The sequence below is a fragment of the Podarcis liolepis genome (genome assembly GCF_965112155.1).
Source record: "Podarcis liolepis genome assembly, chromosome: 7".
Taxonomy (NCBI): Eukaryota; Metazoa; Chordata; class Lepidosauria; order Squamata; family Lacertidae; genus Podarcis; species Podarcis liolepis.
Genome location: NC_139561.1, coordinates 24518568 through 24539395, shown reverse-complemented (window position 1 = coordinate 24539395; position 20828 = coordinate 24518568). Strand labels below are relative to the sequence as shown.

Below are 20828 nucleotides of genomic sequence, written 5' to 3'. Positions count from 1 at the left end.
GTAGCTTGTACCTACAGAGGAAGCTGCCTTATCCTGTGTCAGGCCATTGGGACCATCAAACTCAGCACTATTCCCACTGATGGCCAGCAGCTCTCCAGGGTTTGGGACATTCCCAGCCCTATCTCAAGATGGTGCGGATTGAACCTAGGACCTTTATGCACATATCCTCTACCACTGAGCTGTGGCCCTCTCCCATAGAAACACTCCACACATTCTAATTTGCAATCCGCAGAGAAGATTGCAATGTCTCACAAGAATGGCCAACTTCTCCTTCAAACCTCTGGAGGCAAAGGTTGCAGGGGAAACCCCTTGCAAGATCGCTGGCCCATTTGTAGTATATGAGCAAGAAATCAAAGCAGGGGTGGGGCAGCTGTGGACCCTCCGCATGTTGCTAGAATACTGCATCCATCATCCCTGCCCATCCTCTGGCTGGGGCTGATGGGAATGCGAGTCCAACAACGTACAGTAGAGACAACCAAAGACTCCATATCCCAGTGTTATGGAGACTCAGATTATTATTCTTAACAAAAAGGCTGCTCTTGTTTCTTTTCTCAATTCGGATGCACAGAAAATGGGGGGCAGCTGTGGGAAGAGAGAGAACCAGGAATGGATTTGCATGTGTGTTCCCTTAGAGAAGCAAGATCTCTCAGGAGCAGTGGCGGGGTGCCATGTCGCACAAGTCCACCAATTGTCCCTGAAAATGACAGTCAAATTGGAAGCTCCACGTCAAGTGCACATCATGTGTTGTTGAGATCGACACCACAGGACATCGTGCTTCCCTGAACCCGAAAGCAGCTGATTAACACCAGTAGCATGGTAACCAATTGGTAACAAGTTTATTCATTCTTCATCGAGCAGATTTACAAAACGGGACAGAACATCATCACTCTACTATGACAAACAGCTTGGTCTTCATTTGAAATGTGAAAAGGGGAGACGGGGAGGAGAACAAGAGGCTGTTAGCAGTTTGGTCGCTTTCTTCTTCATCTGCTACAGGCCTCGCTGGTGCACTGCAGAACAGAGAAAGGGATTTGGTCCAATTGTTTATTGCAAAAGAAATACTCAGCCCCTTCCCCTCCGCCCATCCCTGCACAATGCCTGGTATATTTAGCATCTTCAGATTTAAAACGCCATCTATTTTTCTGTCTCAGCTTCGCTAAAAATTGCTCTGTGACCTGCATTAAGTCGACACAAGGTTTCACCACCTAATTTTGAAGAGCCTAGTTTCCAATTGAACATTTGCTAGAGTCGTCATCAGATTCAAGAAGCCCTCCTTTTACAGGGGAGTATAGGAAGTTGCCTTAGGGATGCAGGTGGTGCTGTGGGTTAAACCACAGAGTCTAGGACTTGCCGATCAGAAGGTCGGCAGTTCAAATCCCCGTGACGGGGTGAGCTCCCGTTGCTCGGTCCCTGCTCCTGCCAACCTAGCAGTTCGAAAACACGTCAAAGTGCAAGCAGATAAATAGGTACCGCTCCGGCGGGAAGGTAAACGGCGTTTCCGTGTGCTGCTCTGGTTTGCCAGAAGCGGCTTAGTCATGCTGGCCACATGACCCGGAAGCTGTATGCTGGCTCCCTTGGCCAATAAAGCCAGATGAACGCCGCAACCCCAGAGTCGGCCATGACTGGACCTTATGGTCAGGGGCCCTTTACCTTTACTATAGGAAGTTGCCTTAGGCTTATACCAAGTTGGGACCATGGGCCTACATAGCTCAGGACTGTCTGCAGTAGGGATGGGGTATGAATGTAAGAACCTTGCAGCTGGATCAGGCCAATGGCTCATCCAGTCCAGTATCCCATGGGAAGGGAAGCCTGCTGGCAGAACCTAAGGATAACAGCACTCTCCCCTTCTGTACTTCACAGCAAGTGGTATTAAGAGCTTTACTGCCTCTGACAGAGGAGATAGCATGTAGTCATTGTGGCTAGTGGCCTCATTCTCCAACGATTTGTCCCCTTCTTAAAGCTGTCCAAGTTGGCAATCATCACTACACTTTGTGGGAGTGAGTTCCATAGTTTAACCAGGCACTGTGTGAAGAAGTATTTTCTTTTGTCTGAACCTTCCAACTTCATTGAATGTCTGTAAGTTCTAGCGTTATGGGAGAGGGGGGGGACTGTTTTGCACTTACTCTACACAATGCATCATTTTATTTATTATTTTTTCCATTAAGGTTTTATTAAAGCTTTTTCATGATATAATAAAAAATAAAATAATAATAATAATAATAATAATAATAATAATAATAATAATATTTCTACCCCGCCCATCTGGCTGGATTTCCCCAGCCACTCTGAGTGGTTTTCAACAGAACCTTAAAAACAGAATAAAACTTCAAACATTAAAAACTTCCCTTAACGGGGCTGCCTTCAGATGTCTTCTAAGAGTCGGATAGTTGTTTATTTCGTTGGCATCTGATGGGAGGGCCATACAAGAAAATAAACTCATCTAAATAAAAACAAAACCAGAGAAAGAAAAAGCAAATGCAGAGCCCTCTCTCAAAGGTAGCTCTTAACCCTTGTCTCACACAGAAAATGGTGGACCCTCCCAGCTCTCACCTGGGAGCTTTCCTTTCTTCTCAGTCTCTCCCCCTGGGAAGTCTTCCCTGCCTACACCTTGCATCATTTTAAACACCTTTAAAACACTCCTGGGCAGCTCAAGTCAGCAGAGCATAGGTCTCTTAATCTTAGGGTTGTGGGTTCGAGTCCCACGTTGGACAAAATATTCCTGCATTGCAGGGGGTTGGACTCGATGACTCTTCTGGTCCCTTCCAACTCTACAGTACGATGATTTCATCATCACATTGCCTCAGATTTGCCTTTTCCCTAACCTAAGAAGTCTATACTGTTCTACATTTTTCTCATCCCCTTGATCAGCTTGGTGGCCCTTTTTTGAACATTTCCCAGCTCTACAGCAGACTTCCTCAACCTCGGCCCTCCAGATGTTTTTGGCCTACAACTCCCATGATCCCTAGCTAGCAGGCCAGTGGTCAGGGATGATGGGAATTGTAGTCTCAAAACAACCAGGCAACCAGAACTGTACACAGTACTCCAAATGTGTCCGTCCTGTAAATTTGTATGATGAAGTGCCAGTTCAGGACAAACAGATGTACTTCTTTCACACAGCACATAGTTAAACTATGGAACTCCCTGCCACAAGGTACACAGGGTTACCTTTTCCCAGTCCAAGGGCCACAATCCTGTGTGTTCAACCTTTCCAGGGCAACAAGCTCATGGTAGATGGGACCAGAGGCATGAGCATAGTTTGAGAAACCTTTCTGCCAGGCATATACAGTGGTACCTCGGGTTACGTACGCTTCAGGTTACATACTCTTCAGGTTACAGACTCCGCTAACCCAGAAATAGTACCTCAGGTTAAGAACGTTGCTTCAGGATGAGAACAGAAATTACGCAGCAGCAGTGCAGTAGCAGTGGGAGGCCCCATTAGCTAAAGTGGTGCTTCAGGTTAAGAAGAGTTTCAGGTTAAGAACGGACCTCCAGAATGAATTAAGTTCTTAACCCAAGGTACCACTGTACACTCTCAAGGAGAGTGTATGGCATGGCTGGTAATGGGTGGGCCCAAGGGCCAGGGGAAGAAGTGCAGAGGGCCTCATTTGGCTCCACCCCTCGACTACTGGTTTCAAACGCTGTCCCCAAAGTCCTTGGAGGAAGGGAAGGAGCCAAGGGTGATCTCTAAGACAGAGAGCTGCTCACCTGAGGCTTTGCTCCTTCTTCTACATTTGCAGAGATGCCAAGGGCAGTGACGATAGACTCCAAGGGAAGGTAGTCACCAGGGGACTCCTGAGCAGAATACAAAAGCAGATTCTCCCCTCCTGGAATGAGAAGGGAAAGAGAGAGAAGAGGTAAACAGGTACTAGCTGTGGAACACTAGTCTTAGCCCCTGCTTTGCATGTAGAAGGTTGCAGGTTCAATGCCTGGCATCTCCAAGTAGGGCTGGGAGAACGTCCTGTTTCTGAAGAGCCAGTCAGTGTGGGCCAGGCTTCCTCAAACTCGGCCCTCCAGATGTCTTGAGACTACAGTTCCCATCATTCCTGACCACTGGTCCTGCTAGCAAGGGATCATGGGAGTTGTAGGCCAAAAACATCTGAAGGGCCGAGTTTGAGGAAGCCTGGCCGTAGGCAATGCAAGGCTGGATGGATGCATCATCAGGTCTCCTCTCCCTTTAAATGTCATCTGGAGGCACCAGGCTTCCTCAGCAGGAGAGATGGGAAGCAAAAGGCTCGTTGCATTTGAACCACCTCCATCAGGCACCTCCTGCCCCTGAACTATGCCAGCAGTTCCATAGAGGAACAACTGTCTAGAAACTGGTGCCTGTGTTTTGAGTTTTGTTTTCCTCTTCCCTCCTCATCCCTTTTCCCTTGTGTGTTGTTTGTTTGTTTGTTTGTTTGTTTGTTTGTTTGTTTGAGGAAGTGTCTTCTTTTGATTTAGTGTATGCCACCCTGGGAGCCTTTTTGGCTGAAGAGCAGGGTACAAACGCTCTAAATAAATATACAAAAATAAGGCAGATTCCAGAGTTCCTGTGAAATGTTTTCTGCCATCATCTTGCTCCTGGAAGAGAGCAATGGACATCTTTCAAGAACCATGCTGGGTCTGTCTATGGTAGCATCTTCTATTGCACAGCAGCCAGCCAGTAGCCCTCCCATCAGATGTCAAGGAAATAAACAACTATCTGACTTTTAGAAGACATCTGAAGGCAGCCCTGTTTAGGGAAATTTTTAATATTTGATGGATTATTGTATTTTAATCTTTTGTTGTAAGCTGCCCAGAGTGGTTGGGGAAACCCAGCCAGATGGGCTGGGTATAAGTAATAAATTTATTATTGTATTATTATTTTATTAAAGAAGCTAAGAATTGTCTAGTATGGGTAGTAGTAGCTTTCCCATAATTTTTTATCGATTTTCATACAATTAAAAAAATTCTATTCAGTTTCAATACAATATTCCCTTCACATTTTGACCTCCCATCCTTATTTCCATGATGTTTCTGTTCAAATCCTTTATCTACTGCCTCAAATGTAATACTTATTTCTATAAGTATTACATCACATTCCTTTATCATTCTCATTCCTTTGCTTATATTTCCAGTCCTGCCTACAATTTTGTTTGACTATAATACTTTCTCAGATCGTCCGAAAAGGGTCTCAGCTCTTCCACAAATATTTCGTCTTTTTTGGTCTCTTATTTTTGCCATCCATTTTACCATCTCCATATAGTCCAATAGTTTTAGAGTCCCACTCTTTCATTGGAACTTCTTTCATTTCTGCGCATATGGAATTCTGGCTGCGGCAGCAGCATACATAAACAACTTTTGACCAACTTTTTTGAGGCCTACCCCATTATTCCCAAAAGAAATGCTTCAGGCTTTTTTTGGGGGGGGTGACTATTTTAACCATCTTTTTCAATTCATTATGTATCACTTCCCAAAAGCCTGTTGCTTTTTTTACAAGTCCACCACATATGAAAAAACGGCCCTTCAGACTTCTGCATTTCCAACATTTACTTTAATAGTGTCTTGTACATCTTGGCCAGTTTATTAGTTGTTAAATACCATCTGTATATCATTTTCCAATAGTTTTCCTATTTAAGCAGAGGCTTGACAACCATATGTCAGGAGTGCTCTGATGGTGTTTCCTGCTTGGCAGGGGGTTGGACTCGATGGCCCTTGTGGTCTATTCCAACTCTATGATTCTATGATTCTAACATGTAACAGGCTAGACTGGTGACTGGGAGCAGCTGCCGAGACCACATAACACCGGTCTTGAAAGACTTACATTGGCTACCAATATGTTTCTGAGCACTATTCAAAGTGTTGGTGCTGACCTTTAAAGCCCTAAATGGCCTCAGTCCAGTATACCTGAAGAAGTGTCTCCACCCCCATCGTTCTGCCCGGACGCTGAGGTCCAGCGCCGAGGGCCTTCTGGCGGTTCCCTCACTGCGAGAAGTGAAGCTACAGGGAACCAGGCAGAGGGCCTTCTCAGTAGTGGATTCCACCCTGTGGAATCCCTCCCATCAGATGTCAAAGGAATAAACAACTATCTGACGTTTAGAAGATATCTGAAGTTTTTTAATGACTGATGTTTTAATGCATTTTTAATCTCCTGTTGGAAGCTGCCCACAGTGGCTGGGGAAACCCAGCCAGATGGGCGGGGTATAAGTTGTTGTTGTTGTTGTTGTTGTTGTTGTTGTTGTTGTTGTTGTTGTTGTTATATTTCATATCTACTCTCCACAACTTTTCCCTAGCAGCAGCTCTCCAGAGTGTCACGCAAAATTATTCTCCCAGCCCTACCTGCAGGCACTGAAGATTGAACCTGAAACCTTTTGCATGCAAATCAGATGCTCTACCACTGAGCTACATCCTTTCCCCAAAACAAGCTAATGTTATATATTTTCTAAGCCATTTGTGTTGTCTTTGCAATGTGCAAAAAACCAATCCCCATTAACAGAAATTGAGCCAGGGCAGTGGAAGGTTGCCCCCTTACCTCGGCCAACTATCAGCGTCCCACCGCTCTGCAGAAGATCTCCAGAAAAGTTGCCTTGAATACCGACGGCATTTGCCTGCAGGGGGGGGTGAGGAGGAAAAGAAGATCAAAGCCCAGGCCCCAATCCCCATCCGTTAAAGAGGCTCTTTCAGAAGTTACCCAGCATCCTCCAAGTCCCACTGGAGGCCAAGTCTAAGGACAAACCTTCAGATTTCTGGAGGGTCCCTAGCTCAACGGTGAGGCCAAATGGTGGGCCAGAAGTTTCAGCTGGGACATTTTCCAGTGCTTTCAGAGACCATTTAAATGCAATGTTTGAGGGGGCTCACAGTGGAAATAGGAGCTGCTTGTTCCCCACCCCAAAATCTTTAAACATACTTTTTGCCAGCAGAGCAAATCAGAAAAGTGGCAAGCACACTTGGACTTGGTGGTTTGGGAATTGCCAATAAGGCTTTGAACAGGGATGCCAAGCCTCAAGCCCAGGAGTCCCATCTGGCCCTCCTGGCCTTTCCATCAGGCCCCTGGAGCTTGATGACATGTGATTGATTTATTGCTCAGATAAATCAGATAAATTCTTGGCGTCCAGCCCGCTTCGGCTGCTCTCGTGGCCAGGCCCCAGACTTCAAAGGCCACATTCCGATGTTCTGAGCAAAACGCAGAGATCAGCAGCGGCAAGAGAAAGCTCCAAAAACTCCAGTGCTTGCTTCAGTGTGCCCAAATAAAGTCCACTCAGGATCTTAGCAGCTAAAAGCAGTTTTATTTACAGCAAACTATCCATTGTCGAACAGCATCGTGAAAACACGTCCACTCTCCTCAAAAGCGAAAGTAGAGAGTCAGAACAAAGACTTGAGAGACTCGGAACTGACGTGGAGTCTCCCCCCTCCCAACAGTAGGCAGGGCGTACACTCTGAGCTGTTTAACCCTGTAAGCTCAGGTTCCCTTCACACCCCCTCTCGTCCTGCGCTACTGTGGGGAAAGTATGTACAGAACTTACCCCCAACTCCAAACCACCACAAAACTCCCCATGACGCTGGAAGCTTAAAGGTTTGGTAAAGCCATCGGCCAAGTTATTGTGACTGGCACAATACTTCAGCCGGATCAAACCTGACTGAACACTCTGACACACATTTTGGAAACGTATGTCCAGATGCTTGGTTCTGGCCTTAAATTGCGCAGATTCAGCCAATTTCAAACAAGGTTGATTGTCTTCCCAAACCGTGATGGGCAAGCTACAATCTCCATAGATCTCTTGCACCAAGCATCTATAGAACTCTAGTTCCCGGCACAAATCTGACAGTGCACTGAATTCAGCCTCAGTAGAAGACAGCGCAATGAGACTTTGCTTCCGGGACTTCCACCCAATTAGTGACTTCCCAAACTTTACCACCAACCCAGACACAGACTTGCGGTCCTGCAAATTCGCCCAGTCACTGTCCGCATAGCATGTGAGCTTCGCCTCACCTTCAGCTGGCAGCTTAAGACAGAAGTCTTTGGTATGCTGCAGGTAGCGCAGTACCCGCTTGATACCGTGCCAAGCACTCACACTGGGCTTTGACGCTTCCCTACTTAGCAGGTTGGTAGCAAAGGCAATGTCCGGTCTGCTCCATTGGGATAGATACAACAGACTACCTAGAGCTGACTGAAAGAGCTCAGCATTCTCGAACTCTGCACTTTCTGCTTGCTGGCTCTCTTTCACGAAGTTCGTCTCCATGGGTGTCCGAACTCCTGCACAATCGGACATTCTGAACTTCTCAAGCAACTGCTCAATCTTGCCTTTCTGACTGAGCAAGAAGCTACCATCCTCAGTTCTTGCTATCTGGACGCCTAGGTAGATCTTTACTGCACCCAGGTTCTTAAACTGAAACTGTTTCCCAAGCTCTTTGGCAAACTTCTGCACCTGTTTGTCTGCCTTTCCAATATGGATGATGTCATCAACATAAAACAAAACCAGTTCCTGTGAGTCTCCTGATCCTCTAAGGAACAGGCAACTGTCAGCAAGACTCTTCCTGAAACCTAGCTTCTCCAAAGCTTCATTCAGGCACAAGTTCCAATTCCTGGCCGACTGCTTCAGGCCGTAAATTGACTTGTGAAGTTTCCACACAGTACCTTGCTCAATGCCCTCAAACCCTGGAGGAGGAAGCATGTACAGATCCTCCTGGAGGTCTGAGTTCAAGTAAGCAACGTCCACATCAAAGTGATGCACCAGCAACCCTCTTTGTGCAGCGATGGCCAAGAGCAAACGTAGAGATTCACTCCTACAGGTGGGAGCATAAACTTCCGTATAATGCAACCCCCTGCGCTGCGTGAATCCTCTCGCCACTAATCTGGCCTTATACTGCGGTTCTCCTGTCGCTGTGGGCTTAAGACGGTAAACCCAGCGGCTACCCACTGCCTTTTTGCCCACCGGCAACTTCGTGAGGGAGAACACACCTAAAGACTCCATTGAGTTCATCTCCTTCTGCATCGCCTCATGCCATTTTCTGGCTTCTTCCTGAGGCAGTTTCTGAACATCCTCAAAACTCTCGGGTTCACACTGTGCCATTCCGACCCACACGCTAGTGACGGCAAACCTATCAGGAGGTTTCCCCTTGGTCGTCCGAGCTGATCGACGCAGCACTACTTCAGGAACCCCCTCTGACCCACTAGGGCCAGCCAGAACGTCCTTGGCATCAGAGAGCTCCCCCTCTGACTTACTGCGCCTTCTGGACTTCTCAGCCGAACCTGTGGGGGAAGATGGAGCACTGCGTTGCTCAATCTTCACAGCCTTGGGAGAAGTTCTCCCCTCTGCCTGCACTGGCTCTGGACTCTGAGCCTCAGTTGCAGGTTCAACCTCTTCCTCTTCTTCATCAGCAGAGTCAAGCAGACTCTCTGACAGGATGTCAGGGTTCCCATGTATCCTTGCCCAGCCACTCTGCTCACAGAATTCAGCACTGTTGCTGAGCAGAATCCTGGACTGATTCCCTGACGGATACGCAAACCTCCAACCCTTGGTCCCTGGCTCATACCCACAAAAAATCATCTTTTGGGACTTGGGTTCACCTTTCTTGCGTTTGGCTTTTGGTATCAAAACCCACGCTTCACAACCGAATACACGAAAATAGTGTATTTTCGGTTTCTTTCCATGCAGCAAAAAGTACGGGGTGTCACCTACCACAGAATTGAACGACCTGTTCAGAATAAAGTTGGCCGTTCGCCAAGCCTCTCCCCAAAAACGCTGTGGGAGCCCGGCATCAAACAAAAGAGCTGCGGACATCTCCCCTAGAGTCCTGTTCCGTCTTTCCGCAATCCCATTCTGTTGGGGACTGTGCGGAGAAGTCAACCTGTGTTGAATCCCCTTTTTGCGGAAGAAACTTTGCAGTGCAGACCCGGTGAACTCCCCACCCCGATCGCTCTGAAAGTTTTGCACCCGTGTGGAAAACTGCAGTTCCACAGCCGCAATCCAGTCTTTGATTAGCGGTGCAGCTTCACTTTTGTGTCCGATCGTGAAGGACCAGGAGTTGCGCGTATGGTCATCAATCAGAACCAGCGCATATTTAGCTCCTCCCATACTGGTCACAGCCATCGGCCCAGACAAATCTGCATGAATTAACTGAAAAGCCCTAGTGGTCACCCTCTCAGACCTAGGGTATGTGCACGTTTTCACCTTTGCGGACTTGCAAGCTCTGCAATCTAGAAACTTAGCACATGATTTCATTTTGCACCCTTGCGTACACTCCGGGATCTTTTTCACTGACCCCCAGGACACGTGTGCCATGCGTCTGTGCCAGAGGTGAGCACACGCATCATGAACTGGAACGTTGGCACACTGTGCTTGAGCCTCCTCCGTGTCACCTGGACCTGCAAAAGAAGCATTCAATACAAACAACCTGTCTTTACATTCAACACTGACTAGGTGCTGTCCATTCTTAGAAATAGAGCACTTATTGTCTTCAAAACACACTCTGTAGTTCTCAGCAAGAAGTGCGCTGACAGACAGCAACGCGCAAGACAGTCCTGGAACAACATAAGCCTGGATTGAATCCTGTAAGAAAGAACAAAACAGTGAGCCAGTTTGCGTGAGCGGGTGTCTAGTCCCATCTGCTAAACAGACAGTCTTCCCAGAAGTTACAGAGGTGCAGTTCTCTAGGAATCCTGCAGATGGCACTAGATGATGGGAAGCTCCACTGTCTATGACAAAAGTCAGCACAGCATCCTGTTGACAACTCTTGACTGTAGCCATAGATGCTGCCAAATGTTTATGTTCAGTGTCTCTGCCAGCTGCCTTCGGCTTGCCTTTCCCACGCTTTGAAGAAGAGCCCTTTATCTGGTTGCTACAGGAGACGGCCTTCGGCTGTTCCTGTGCCTCCACTGGACATTCTCTCACCAGATGGGAGGGGGAGCCACAGCGATAACAGCGGCGACGCGTAGCAACAGCTCTCACAGCTCCCTCTTCAGCCATTCCTTTGTTCCCAGCACCCCCACCTTTGGGTGCACAGCCTGGGCCTGCACGCTCCCCAGCACTCTGGTTGCGGGCCTCAACATCACGCGGCCCCTCGGAGACAAAGCAGCTACTCCCAGCTGTAACTTCAGGAACATGGCGAGCAGCCCCCTCTGGGCTCTCAGCTTCCTCCCTGCTCTCGGCTTCCTCCCGGCCCTGGGCTCCTGCTGAGCTATCACACAGACTCCTCAGCACCTGCCAGGCGGCCTGAGCCGACTCAACGCCCTCCAGGTGGGGCAACAGCATAGCGTCCACACTTGCTCTCAACATGCAGAGCTCTCTTTGCATTCTCTGCTCTCTATCTTCCAGCAAAGCAGCCTCCAGATCTGCTGCGCCATCTTCAGCAGCAACAGGCATGGGTGGGGCCGGCTCCCTCTGGGCTATACTCCAGAGCCCTGTGGCCAAAAACCACCCCCTTACTCTTCTTGACCAGATATCCCAGGACTGGGCTGTGAGCTTTTCAAATGGGACATCATAAAAGTCCTGGAGCTCAGCCATCTCCTCCCCCAGTGCTCCCATTGGGGCTTTGAAGTACTCACGCGTACCAGCCAGCTTCAACGGAGAGGCAACCAGTGTCCCTTTGCAGCACACAGCATTGCAGCCAGCCTCCCTGCTTTCTCCCAGGCAGAGCCTCAAAGCAGGACCTTTGCCTCCGGCAGCAAAAACAGCAGCTTCTCAGCACACAGCACTTCAAAGCTTTCTCTAATTGCAGTAACTGACGTCCATAACCTGATGACATGTGATTGATTTATTGCTCAGATAAATCAGATAAATTCTTGGCGTCCAGCCCGCTTCGGCTGCTCTCGTGGCCAGGCCCCAGACTTCAAAGGCCACATTCCGATGTTCTGAGCAAAACGCAGAGATCAGCAGCGGCAAGAGAAAGCTCCAAAAACTCCAGTGCTTGCTTCAGTGTGCCCAAATAAAGTCCACTCAGGATCTTAGCAGCTAAAAGCAGTTTTATTTACAGCAAACTATCCATTGTTGAACAGCATCGTGAAAACACGTCCACTCTCCTCAAAAGCGAAAGTAGAGAGTCAGAACAAAGACTTGAGAGACTCGGAACTGACGTGGAGTCTCCCCCCTCCCAACAGTAGGCAGGGCGTACACTCTGAGCTGTTTAACCCTGTAAGCTCAGGTTCCCTTCACAGAGCTCTCCCAAGCTACACCCTTCACCCATCCCGCTTTGTATCCTCCTTGAGAGCTGTCTGGAGGGGATCACAAATTCACCGCAGCTAGTGCAAACAGCACAGGCTAGGCGGACCACGGTCCTTCAATTTCATGTAGGGCATCATCCAATGTAACTAACAACCCCAAAGGATGTCAAACTGTTCCTCTGCTGGCAACAGTCTTCACCAACTGACCTTTGTGATGACCTGTCGGACAGGCTTCCCCAGAGCTGCAGGGACTATACTTAAAGCATTGTACCTAAAAGGAGGAAGGCAAGTTAGAGTCAAAACATTAGGGACACAGGTGGAACATTATTTTCAAGAGTGGTGGCAGAAGGTCCCAGGTTCGATCCTAAGAATCTCTAGATAGGGCTGGGAATGTCCTACACTGGGAATGTCCTACACTGCCAGTCAGTGTAGACCAGTGTTTCTCAAGCTTGGGTCTCCAGCTGTTGTTGGACTACAACACCCATCATCCCTAGCTAGCAGGACCAGCGGTCAGGGATGATGGGAGTTGTAGTCCGGCAACAGCTAGAGACCCAAGTTTGAGAAACACTAGCATAGGCCAGCAGTTCTCAACCTGTGGGTCCCCAGATGTTGTTGGACTACAACTCCCATCATCCCTAACCTCTGGCCTTGCTAGCTAGGGGTGATGGGAGTTGTAGTTCAACATCATCTGGGGACCCACAGGTTGAGAAAGGCTGGCATAGACAGTTTTGAGCTAGATGGACCGATGGTAACCCAAATTGAGCCGGGAGTGAGAGCGCCTGGCCACCCGGCCGACTGCCCAGTGACGCTCTGGGGCCAGGAAAAACCCCAGAGCTGATGCAGGGAGACGGAGGAGAGGAGAAGGAGAAGGAAGAGAGAGAAAGAAAGAGGAAGGAGAAAAAAGAGGGAAGCCCCGACTTTGCCACGCCGCTGCAGCTGCTGAGGAGAAAAGATAGGAGAGCACCGGGAGGGCAAGGACACGTGCCCGAGCCCAGGCCCGACCTGAGCCTACTCCATGGTGGCTAGCGCTCCTAGAGAGCAGGCTGGGGCCCAGAGGAAGGCCGCACAACAGAGGAGACCACAGAAGAGAAGATATTTAAAAATAATAATTAAGAAGTAATAACTTTTTAAAAATAATTTTATTTATTTTCAAAAACAAGTGTCCCCGGATTCTTTGAAAAAATCTGGTAACCTTAACTTAATAGGGAGACAAATGCTCGATTCTTATGACTCACCTTATTTTAGTGATTGTAAGATGTTTCAAACTGTTTTCAATGTTGTGTTTTAATGTTGTAACCTGCCCTGGAACCTTACGGTGTGTAACTAATAAGAACAATAATGCTCAATGGGACTTTCCAAGTCCACAAACACACATGCTAAAAATGCAACAAACCTTTTGAATCCGAGATCTTGGTAGCACTGTTTGGTTTCATCCAGATAGAGTTCTGAAAGAAAACCAGAAGTTACTCAATGCAAAAACTAACATTTCCTGCCATCTAAAAGCCTGGAGGAGCATCCGTTGTTACTCCTACTCAGAGTAGACCCATGGGAATTAATGATGACTAACTGCTGCCATGCTGCCTCAGTGGGAAAGAGATAATAAACAGGTCCATTCTATCTGCTTTCCTGAAAGTCCAGTTCCATCAGTCATCTCCTATCCCCTGAACTGTTTCTGTGTCAGCCGCTCATGACAAGAGCTACTATTTAAGAACTGGTACCTGGGTTTGTTTGGTTTCCTCTTCCCTCCCTGTCCCTTTTTCCTTTTCTGTCATTTTTTTTTTCAGATTCCAAGCCTGTGGGCAAGGGCTGTTTTGTTTTACTGGCAGTACGTAAGCCCCCCTGGTAGTCTTTTTCAGCTGAAGAACGAGGCATAAACGCTCTAAATAAAAATAAACAACTTAGGTCTATTAATTTCAAGGGGCCTACTCGGAGTTGAGCTTAGCTGGATGCAAACCGTTGCATTTGTTGGACTCAATTTATACGCTAGACGTCTTTGTCTCAAAAGACAGGAGAGAGTCACAAAGGCACCCACCTTTTAAGAAACACAAAGCCAACACAATTTCACACAAGATGGGAAACCTGTGGCCTTCCCAGATATTGTTGGACTCCCACTCCCACCATCCCCAGTTCACAGAGGATGATGGGAGCTGGAGTTCCAACAAGATCTGAAGGGCCCCATTCTTACACATAAGTTAAGACTAAAAACAAACAAAACCGTTCCATACAATGTTAATGTGGAGTGGCGGTTTCCGACAACCTTGCACAGGTCTAGCAAGGCAGATTCTGCTCACATGCCAGGCACAGAGGATGACTGGCTGGACAGTCAAACTTCTGCATTCTTGCTTTGAGTCGAGGTGGGCAGGGGCAGCCAGCAGTTAGCTTGGTGGGCTGTAAGCCAATCCTTCCCTATACGAGTGGCATGTCAGTAGAGGCATATGTAATCGAGTTGGAAGGGATATCTGCTGCCACAGCATCCCTGACTGGCTAGCTAGCCAACCTCTGCTTACAACATCCCCAATTGGCTAGCCATCCAACCTTTGCTTGCGGCATTCCTGATTGGTTATACTTCCAACGTCTGCTTCAACACATCTCCAAACAAAGGAGAGACCGTGTGCTCAGCTATCAAACAGCAGGTTCCCTTAAGTCAGGCATGGCCAAATTTGGCCCTCCAGCTGTTCCCCCCCCCCTTTTTTTCTTTTGTTCAATTTTATTTATTTTGTTTAAATAAGTAGTACAGAAAAAAAAAACAACAAAAGAATAGATTGAAGACACTCCAAAAATATTAAAAGCAAATATTACATACTTATCATATAATATTCCCCCCACCCACAGCTTCCCTCCGCCACAATTCTACTTCTTTGAATCTCTATTTCCACCTTTATCTTTGCATTCTCCAAATGTATCATGCTTTGTATTTCTTTTATCTCTTCTCTTTTCCAATTCATAGATATACTTTACAGTTTTATTCTAGGCATATTAGCATATCTTTCTGAGAACAATATTTTAACATATAATCTTCGAAACATTTCCATTCCTTTTTTTAATTTTTGATTTGACTGATATCTTATGATTGATATCAGTCATAAGATATCAGCCCTCCAGCTGTTTTCGGACAACAACTCCCATCATCCCTAGCTAACAGGACCAGTGGTCAGGGATGATGGGAACCGTAGTCCCAAAACAGCTGGAGAGCCAAGTTTGGCCATGCCTGCCTTAAGCACTCCACAAAATGTCTCTCTCCCCCTTCCTTCATGGGGCTCCTATGATCCAAGACCTACCTCCCGCAAAGTAATTTCCCTCCAGAAACTCCTGCAGGCCTAGGCTTTCTGGCGCAACACCTATTAAGCGGACACCGTTACTCTCCAGCACCTCTCTCAGCTTGCTGGTTTCCTTGGCAATCCAGCGGCACACCTGGCACCCGAGGCGGCGCAAGAACAGCACCACACAAGGACAGTCCCTCCAAATGCTCCTCAGCTCCACCACCTGGAAAAACCAGACAAGATCATAAAAGTTGTTGCTCATGCAAGATTCCTTCTTGTGGAACATGATGAGGCTTGAATGCCCAGCAAAAGAGCTATTGGATAATAAAGTGGGCATAACAGGGGCTTGATCCTTATTTTTTGCAGAGCCAGATTTCTCAGACACCTGAGAAATGTAGGAAGATGTCTTCCACCGAGTCCATCTAACACAGAATTGTTGGTTCTGGCTCCCTCCAGAAGTTTCTGGACTACAAATCCCATCATCCTGGCTCTCTAGTAGTTTCTGGACTACAACTCCCATCATCCTGGCCATTGGCCATTCTTGCTGAGGATGATGAGAGTTGGAGCCCAGTAACATCTGAAGAGCATCATGGTAGGCCTACATTGACTAGCTATGGCTCATAGCTTCAATCTATCCCAGACCTACCTGGAGCTGCCTGGCACTGAACCATACATGCAAGCAGATATTCTTTCCCTTGAACCCTTGGCCTGAAGGTGCATAGGAAGCTGCCTTGTGCAGGGACAGACTTTGCCTCTCCATGTTGTCTACTCACTGACAAGACAGCAGATCTGCATGGACAGGAGTCTTTCCCTGGAGATTCCAGGGACTGAACCTGGCACCTTCTGCATCCAAAGCATGTACTAAGCTGTTGAGCCTCAGCCTCACAATTATGGAGGAAAAAAACCAAAGGCTTCATGTGGAAGGTGCCGCTTAAACCAAGGTTTATATGCAGAACCTTTGGCTCTCCAAATATTGTTGGACTACAGCTCCCATCAGCCCCAGCAAGCATGGCCAATGGTCAGGGTTGATGGCAAATGTAGTCTGACATTTGGAAGGGAAAGGGCTCCCCACTTTGACATCACCTGTGACATAGGTAGTGTTACAGCATGGAAACAAGGACTTTGACAGGTGGGCAGGACAAACCACCTGTCCATCATCACCTGGGATCCTCACAACATCAGGTGGGTGACGTGTGGATTCTCCCTGCCGCCTGCCAACGTTGGCCCACAGTGGTCAGGACAGAGAAGAATCAGGCTTGCAGAGCCAAAGAGATTCCCCAGTCCTGCTCTGCAGTATCCTCGTTTTGAAAGGGATCCCAAGCTTTAGACTGAAAGAGTGGGAAGGTAATTGCTGGGATGCGGTGTTGACAAACTGTGAAATCCTGACAACGGCAGCTCAAGCAACAGCCTGGCAGATGGTCAAAGCACAACTCACAAGACTAGACCTACAAAACTCTGACGTAACAGGCAGGAGTGTCCCCAGATGGATTTCACAGGCAATGTTTTATTTAGTGGTGACCAAGGAAGGCCAGACTGAGGAATGCACAGGTCTTGGTACATGCAGGGCTTTGCCCAGGCACCAATCAGCTGATAGATGGTGCCTGCACATCCCTTTCAGTCGATCCCCATCATCAGCTCTGCAGCTGGCATGTCAGGTATAAAGGTAAAGGGACCCCTGACCATTAGGTTCAGTCGTGACTGACTGAGGTTGCAGCGCTTATCTCGCTTTATTGGCCGAGGGAGCCGGCGTACAGCTTCCGGGTCATGTGGCCAGCATGACTAAGCCGCTTCTGGCGAACCAGAGCAGCGCACGGAAACGCCGTTTACCTTCCCACTGGAGCGGTACCTATTTATCTACTTGCACTTTGACGTGCTTTCAAACTGCTAGGCTGGCCTTCTGATCGGCAAGTCCTAGGCTCTGTGGTTTAACCCACAGTGCCACCCGCATCCCAGGTATGTTAGGTATAGGGCAGGCATAATGGCTTGGCAAAACAACAACAACCACCAGCCAAGTGGACCAACTCAAGAGGCCTAGTGGGTCTAATTAAGCCAACAAGCCAGATGTTCTGCACCACTGGTTTATTGCATGATTGTGCCCTACAGATCTTGTTTTTCCAAATAGTATGTACCAAACAAGGTAAATACCATGTGTTCTATGTAAGTAGAAAGTAGGAGCGGTGCTAATTAAGGCATATGCTTTCTCTCTATTGAGAAAGGGCATCTTTGCAAATCATGATTTAAGAAATCTGACCTTGGTAGTATCACACCACCTGGGACTGTATTTGGCCTCTGTGCACCCAAGCAGGGTGCGAAATGTATAGCCCTCTTCCAATATCCATCTCCAAGACCTGCGGCTCAAGAGGACCAGGGATCATTAGGACAAGTGTTGAAAATAAAACTGCCAGGATCATAGACAGCTCTCTTGGAAGACCAGGGATAGCTCAGTCAGTAGAGCATGAGACTCTGGATCTCAGGGTTGTGGGTTCGAGTCCCACCTTGGGTGAAAGATTCCTGCATTGAAGGGGTTGGATTAGATGTCCCTTGGGGGTCTATTCCAATTCCACAATACTATGATTCTTAATGCCTTTGTACAGATCTAGGGTACAACTGCACTTGGAATGCTGCATGCAATATGCTTTAAGAGTCAGAAAAAAGTTTGGAAAGGACAGTAAAAGAAGGTAACTCATTTGAGACATTCCTCAAATGCATCCTTGGACAAATAAGAAATACTCTTAAGAAAATTGCATTTATAATTGCGGCAGCATCTACATGGCACTTGAGAAAACAAGTCTCTGTCTCCAAGGGGATACAATCTAGAAACAGACACAATGGGAAACCACAGAAGAAAGGGTAAACCAGGGAATAATGGGCATTAATCTCACATATTTTTGATTCATTGATTTAGAGAGGTTTATAATTATAATAATTAAATTATTATAATTATTAATTATTAATTTAATTAATAATTAATCATTACTTATATTTAATTATAATTATAATATTTAGACCCCTCTATGTGGTATATATAAAAACTGGACAGAACACAGCCAAAATTGGTAAAGCTATTTAAAAACCACACACAAATATAATAATTAAAATACATATAACATCTGTAAAACTTTCACAACAAATATAGGCAGCTAAATCATATGTTTGGGTAGGCTTGCTGAAATAATGAAGTTTCCAGCAGGGGTCAAACTCAGTATAGCATAAGCTTATACCAGCGTGATACTGTGAATTAAGTGATAAAGTTATCTCAGTCTCTATTCTTTCTCTATGGCCCCTAGAGCAGGCAAAAGGCTGCAATCCTACACACACTCATCTAGAAGTAAACCTCACTTAACTAGCAGGGCATAAGCCTGAACCAAGACAGATATGGTTGCATTATTAACCAAGCGCAACATGTCGTTTTGGAACTATCATTCACAAAGCCCAGATTTCAGATCTCACCCATTATAAGGAAAGCTTCTCTCAGCCCTACAACCACTCACCAGAGAAGTTTCTGAAATATGGGAATAAAACTAATTGGCCCTTAGGACTGTTGGTGAGTCAGACCACACAGAGTGATTTTTAACCCGCCAGAGTGCAGAATAATGAGGATAGCAGGATGCTAGGTTTGCTAAAAATAAAATAAAAGATGTCACGTCGTTCCAGTACAGCTAGCTAACCAGCAGATACAACGCACAGCCTCCTTTCCTCTTCTGGAGGAAAGATCAGAAAGCAACCAAATTAAGCCACCCCTGCAGAGTGGACCTGTTTCAAACCCTCTCCCCGATCCGCTTCCATCACTGCTCCCTGCCCCCTTAAAGCAAAGAGCATGTCAGTTCTGCGCTGAAGACGCCCAAAGACAGCGCACAACAACCTCTTAGAAATGGGAGACGAATAGCTCAGTTGGTTAGCTGGTTAAACCAGAGTCCAGCAGCAAAGCTCATGCCTTTTGCATGCAAAGGTTCTGGCTTCAGCCCCCAGCAGGACCTCTCGTTAAAAAGGATCAAGCAGCAGCAGAAGAGACGACGACAACAGCGTTTCTCCCAGGACTCTTGAGGGGCGACCAGGCTGGCTGAGCGCAAGGCAAGAGCTCGGAATATCTAGGCAGTTACAAAACCACAACGCTTTTCCATGCAGGTATCTGAGAATTTCAAGCGACTTGCCAGATCGCACCGTATGCTATGCAGCTGCGGAATTACAAAATCGCAACACACGCGCCCCGCCGTCTTATGTAAAGGGTCTCACCTCCCCACTGACTGCATGCTTCAGCGTGTTGGCTCCCACTTTGGCTAAATCCACCGCCATCTCTGCTCTTCTCAAACTGCACCCTTCTCCCTGGGTCTCGCGCTCCCTTTCCCTTTATGGGCTCAGCGTCAGCTGATAGAAAAGCCACGCCCCCTGGCTTCTGCAACTCTCCCTCCTCCAGGACTCCTTATGCATATGCATAACCTGGGCGGAGCTAGCCAGCAGCTCCAGACACGGAGGAGATAACTCCCTCTCCCCCCCCCCAAGAGGAACATAGATATTAAGAAGCATCTGGTGGCGGCAGAAAGAGCTGTTAGCTGCATGTTGAGAGCTGTGCAGGGGCAGAAGCGGGTTAGCAGGGCAAAGGACAGGCGGAGTGGCGGAGCTTCATGATCCGACATCTGGGGGCGGAGAGCAGGCGGGGGCGGGGCTGGCACGTATCCCAGGGGCGTGGCATGCCACCTGCGGGGGTGTGGCTCCAGCGCAGGCTGGGGGGCAGCTGCGATGGCACCCCACCGGGATCGCGCTGCCGGGGGCGGTGCACTCCCCCTGCACCCCTCTTCCTCCACCAGTGTTTCCTTGCAGAACTACAATTCCCAGCACCCTTATCAAACTACAGTTCCCAGGGTTTTCTGGGGAAAGTACTGTAGAAGCATAGAACCGTAGACTTGGAAGGAATCCTGAGGGTCATCTAGTTCAACTCCCTGCAATGCAGGAATCTCATTCACACACGACAGCAAACTTTGCTTTAAAACCACCCAGGAAGGCGAGTCTTTACTGCTTTAATGGCATAGGGTGGATGTGACCAACAACAGTGGCAGTGGTGGCGACTTCTGGGTAGAAGCCCAGAAGCTGGGGCGTGCAGTCATAGAGGAGGTGCAATCCTCTAGATACAGCCCAATATATTTCAACCATCAAATGGCTGGGTAAAGGGGAATGTTATTAGGGTCACAGTTTAGTGCTGTATAGGGGACGCAGGTGGCGCTGTGGGTTAAACCACAGAGCCTAGGACTTGCTGTTCAGAAGGTCGGCGGTTTGAATCCCCGTGATGGGGTGAGCTCCCGTTGCTGGGTCCCTGCTCCTGCCAACCTAGCAGTTCGAAAGCACATCAAAGTGCAAGTAGATAAATAGGTACTGCTCTGGCGGGAAGGTAAACGGCATTTCGGTGCGCTGCTCTGGTTCTCTGCCAGCCCAGTTTGTAGAAGCTGAAGATGGAG

At 47.7% G+C, this 20828-nt stretch overlaps 1 protein-coding gene across 1 annotated transcript; it reads right to left on the bottom strand.

Moving 5' to 3' along the window:
• Positions 1-812: 812 nt before the first annotated feature.
• Positions 813-19763, bottom strand: PRXL2B (peroxiredoxin like 2B). The gene is made up of 7 exons (XM_083513324.1): positions 19612-19763; positions 15397-15601; positions 13512-13563; positions 12326-12389; positions 6491-6566; positions 3706-3824; positions 813-1010 (listed from the first exon to the last, which is right to left on the bottom strand). The coding sequence occupies exons 1-7, from the start codon at positions 19669-19671 to the stop codon at positions 984-986; spliced, it is 603 nt and encodes a 200-aa protein (XP_083369450.1). The 5' UTR covers positions 19672-19763; the 3' UTR covers positions 813-983.
• Between the last annotated feature and the right edge of the window lie 1065 nt (positions 19764-20828).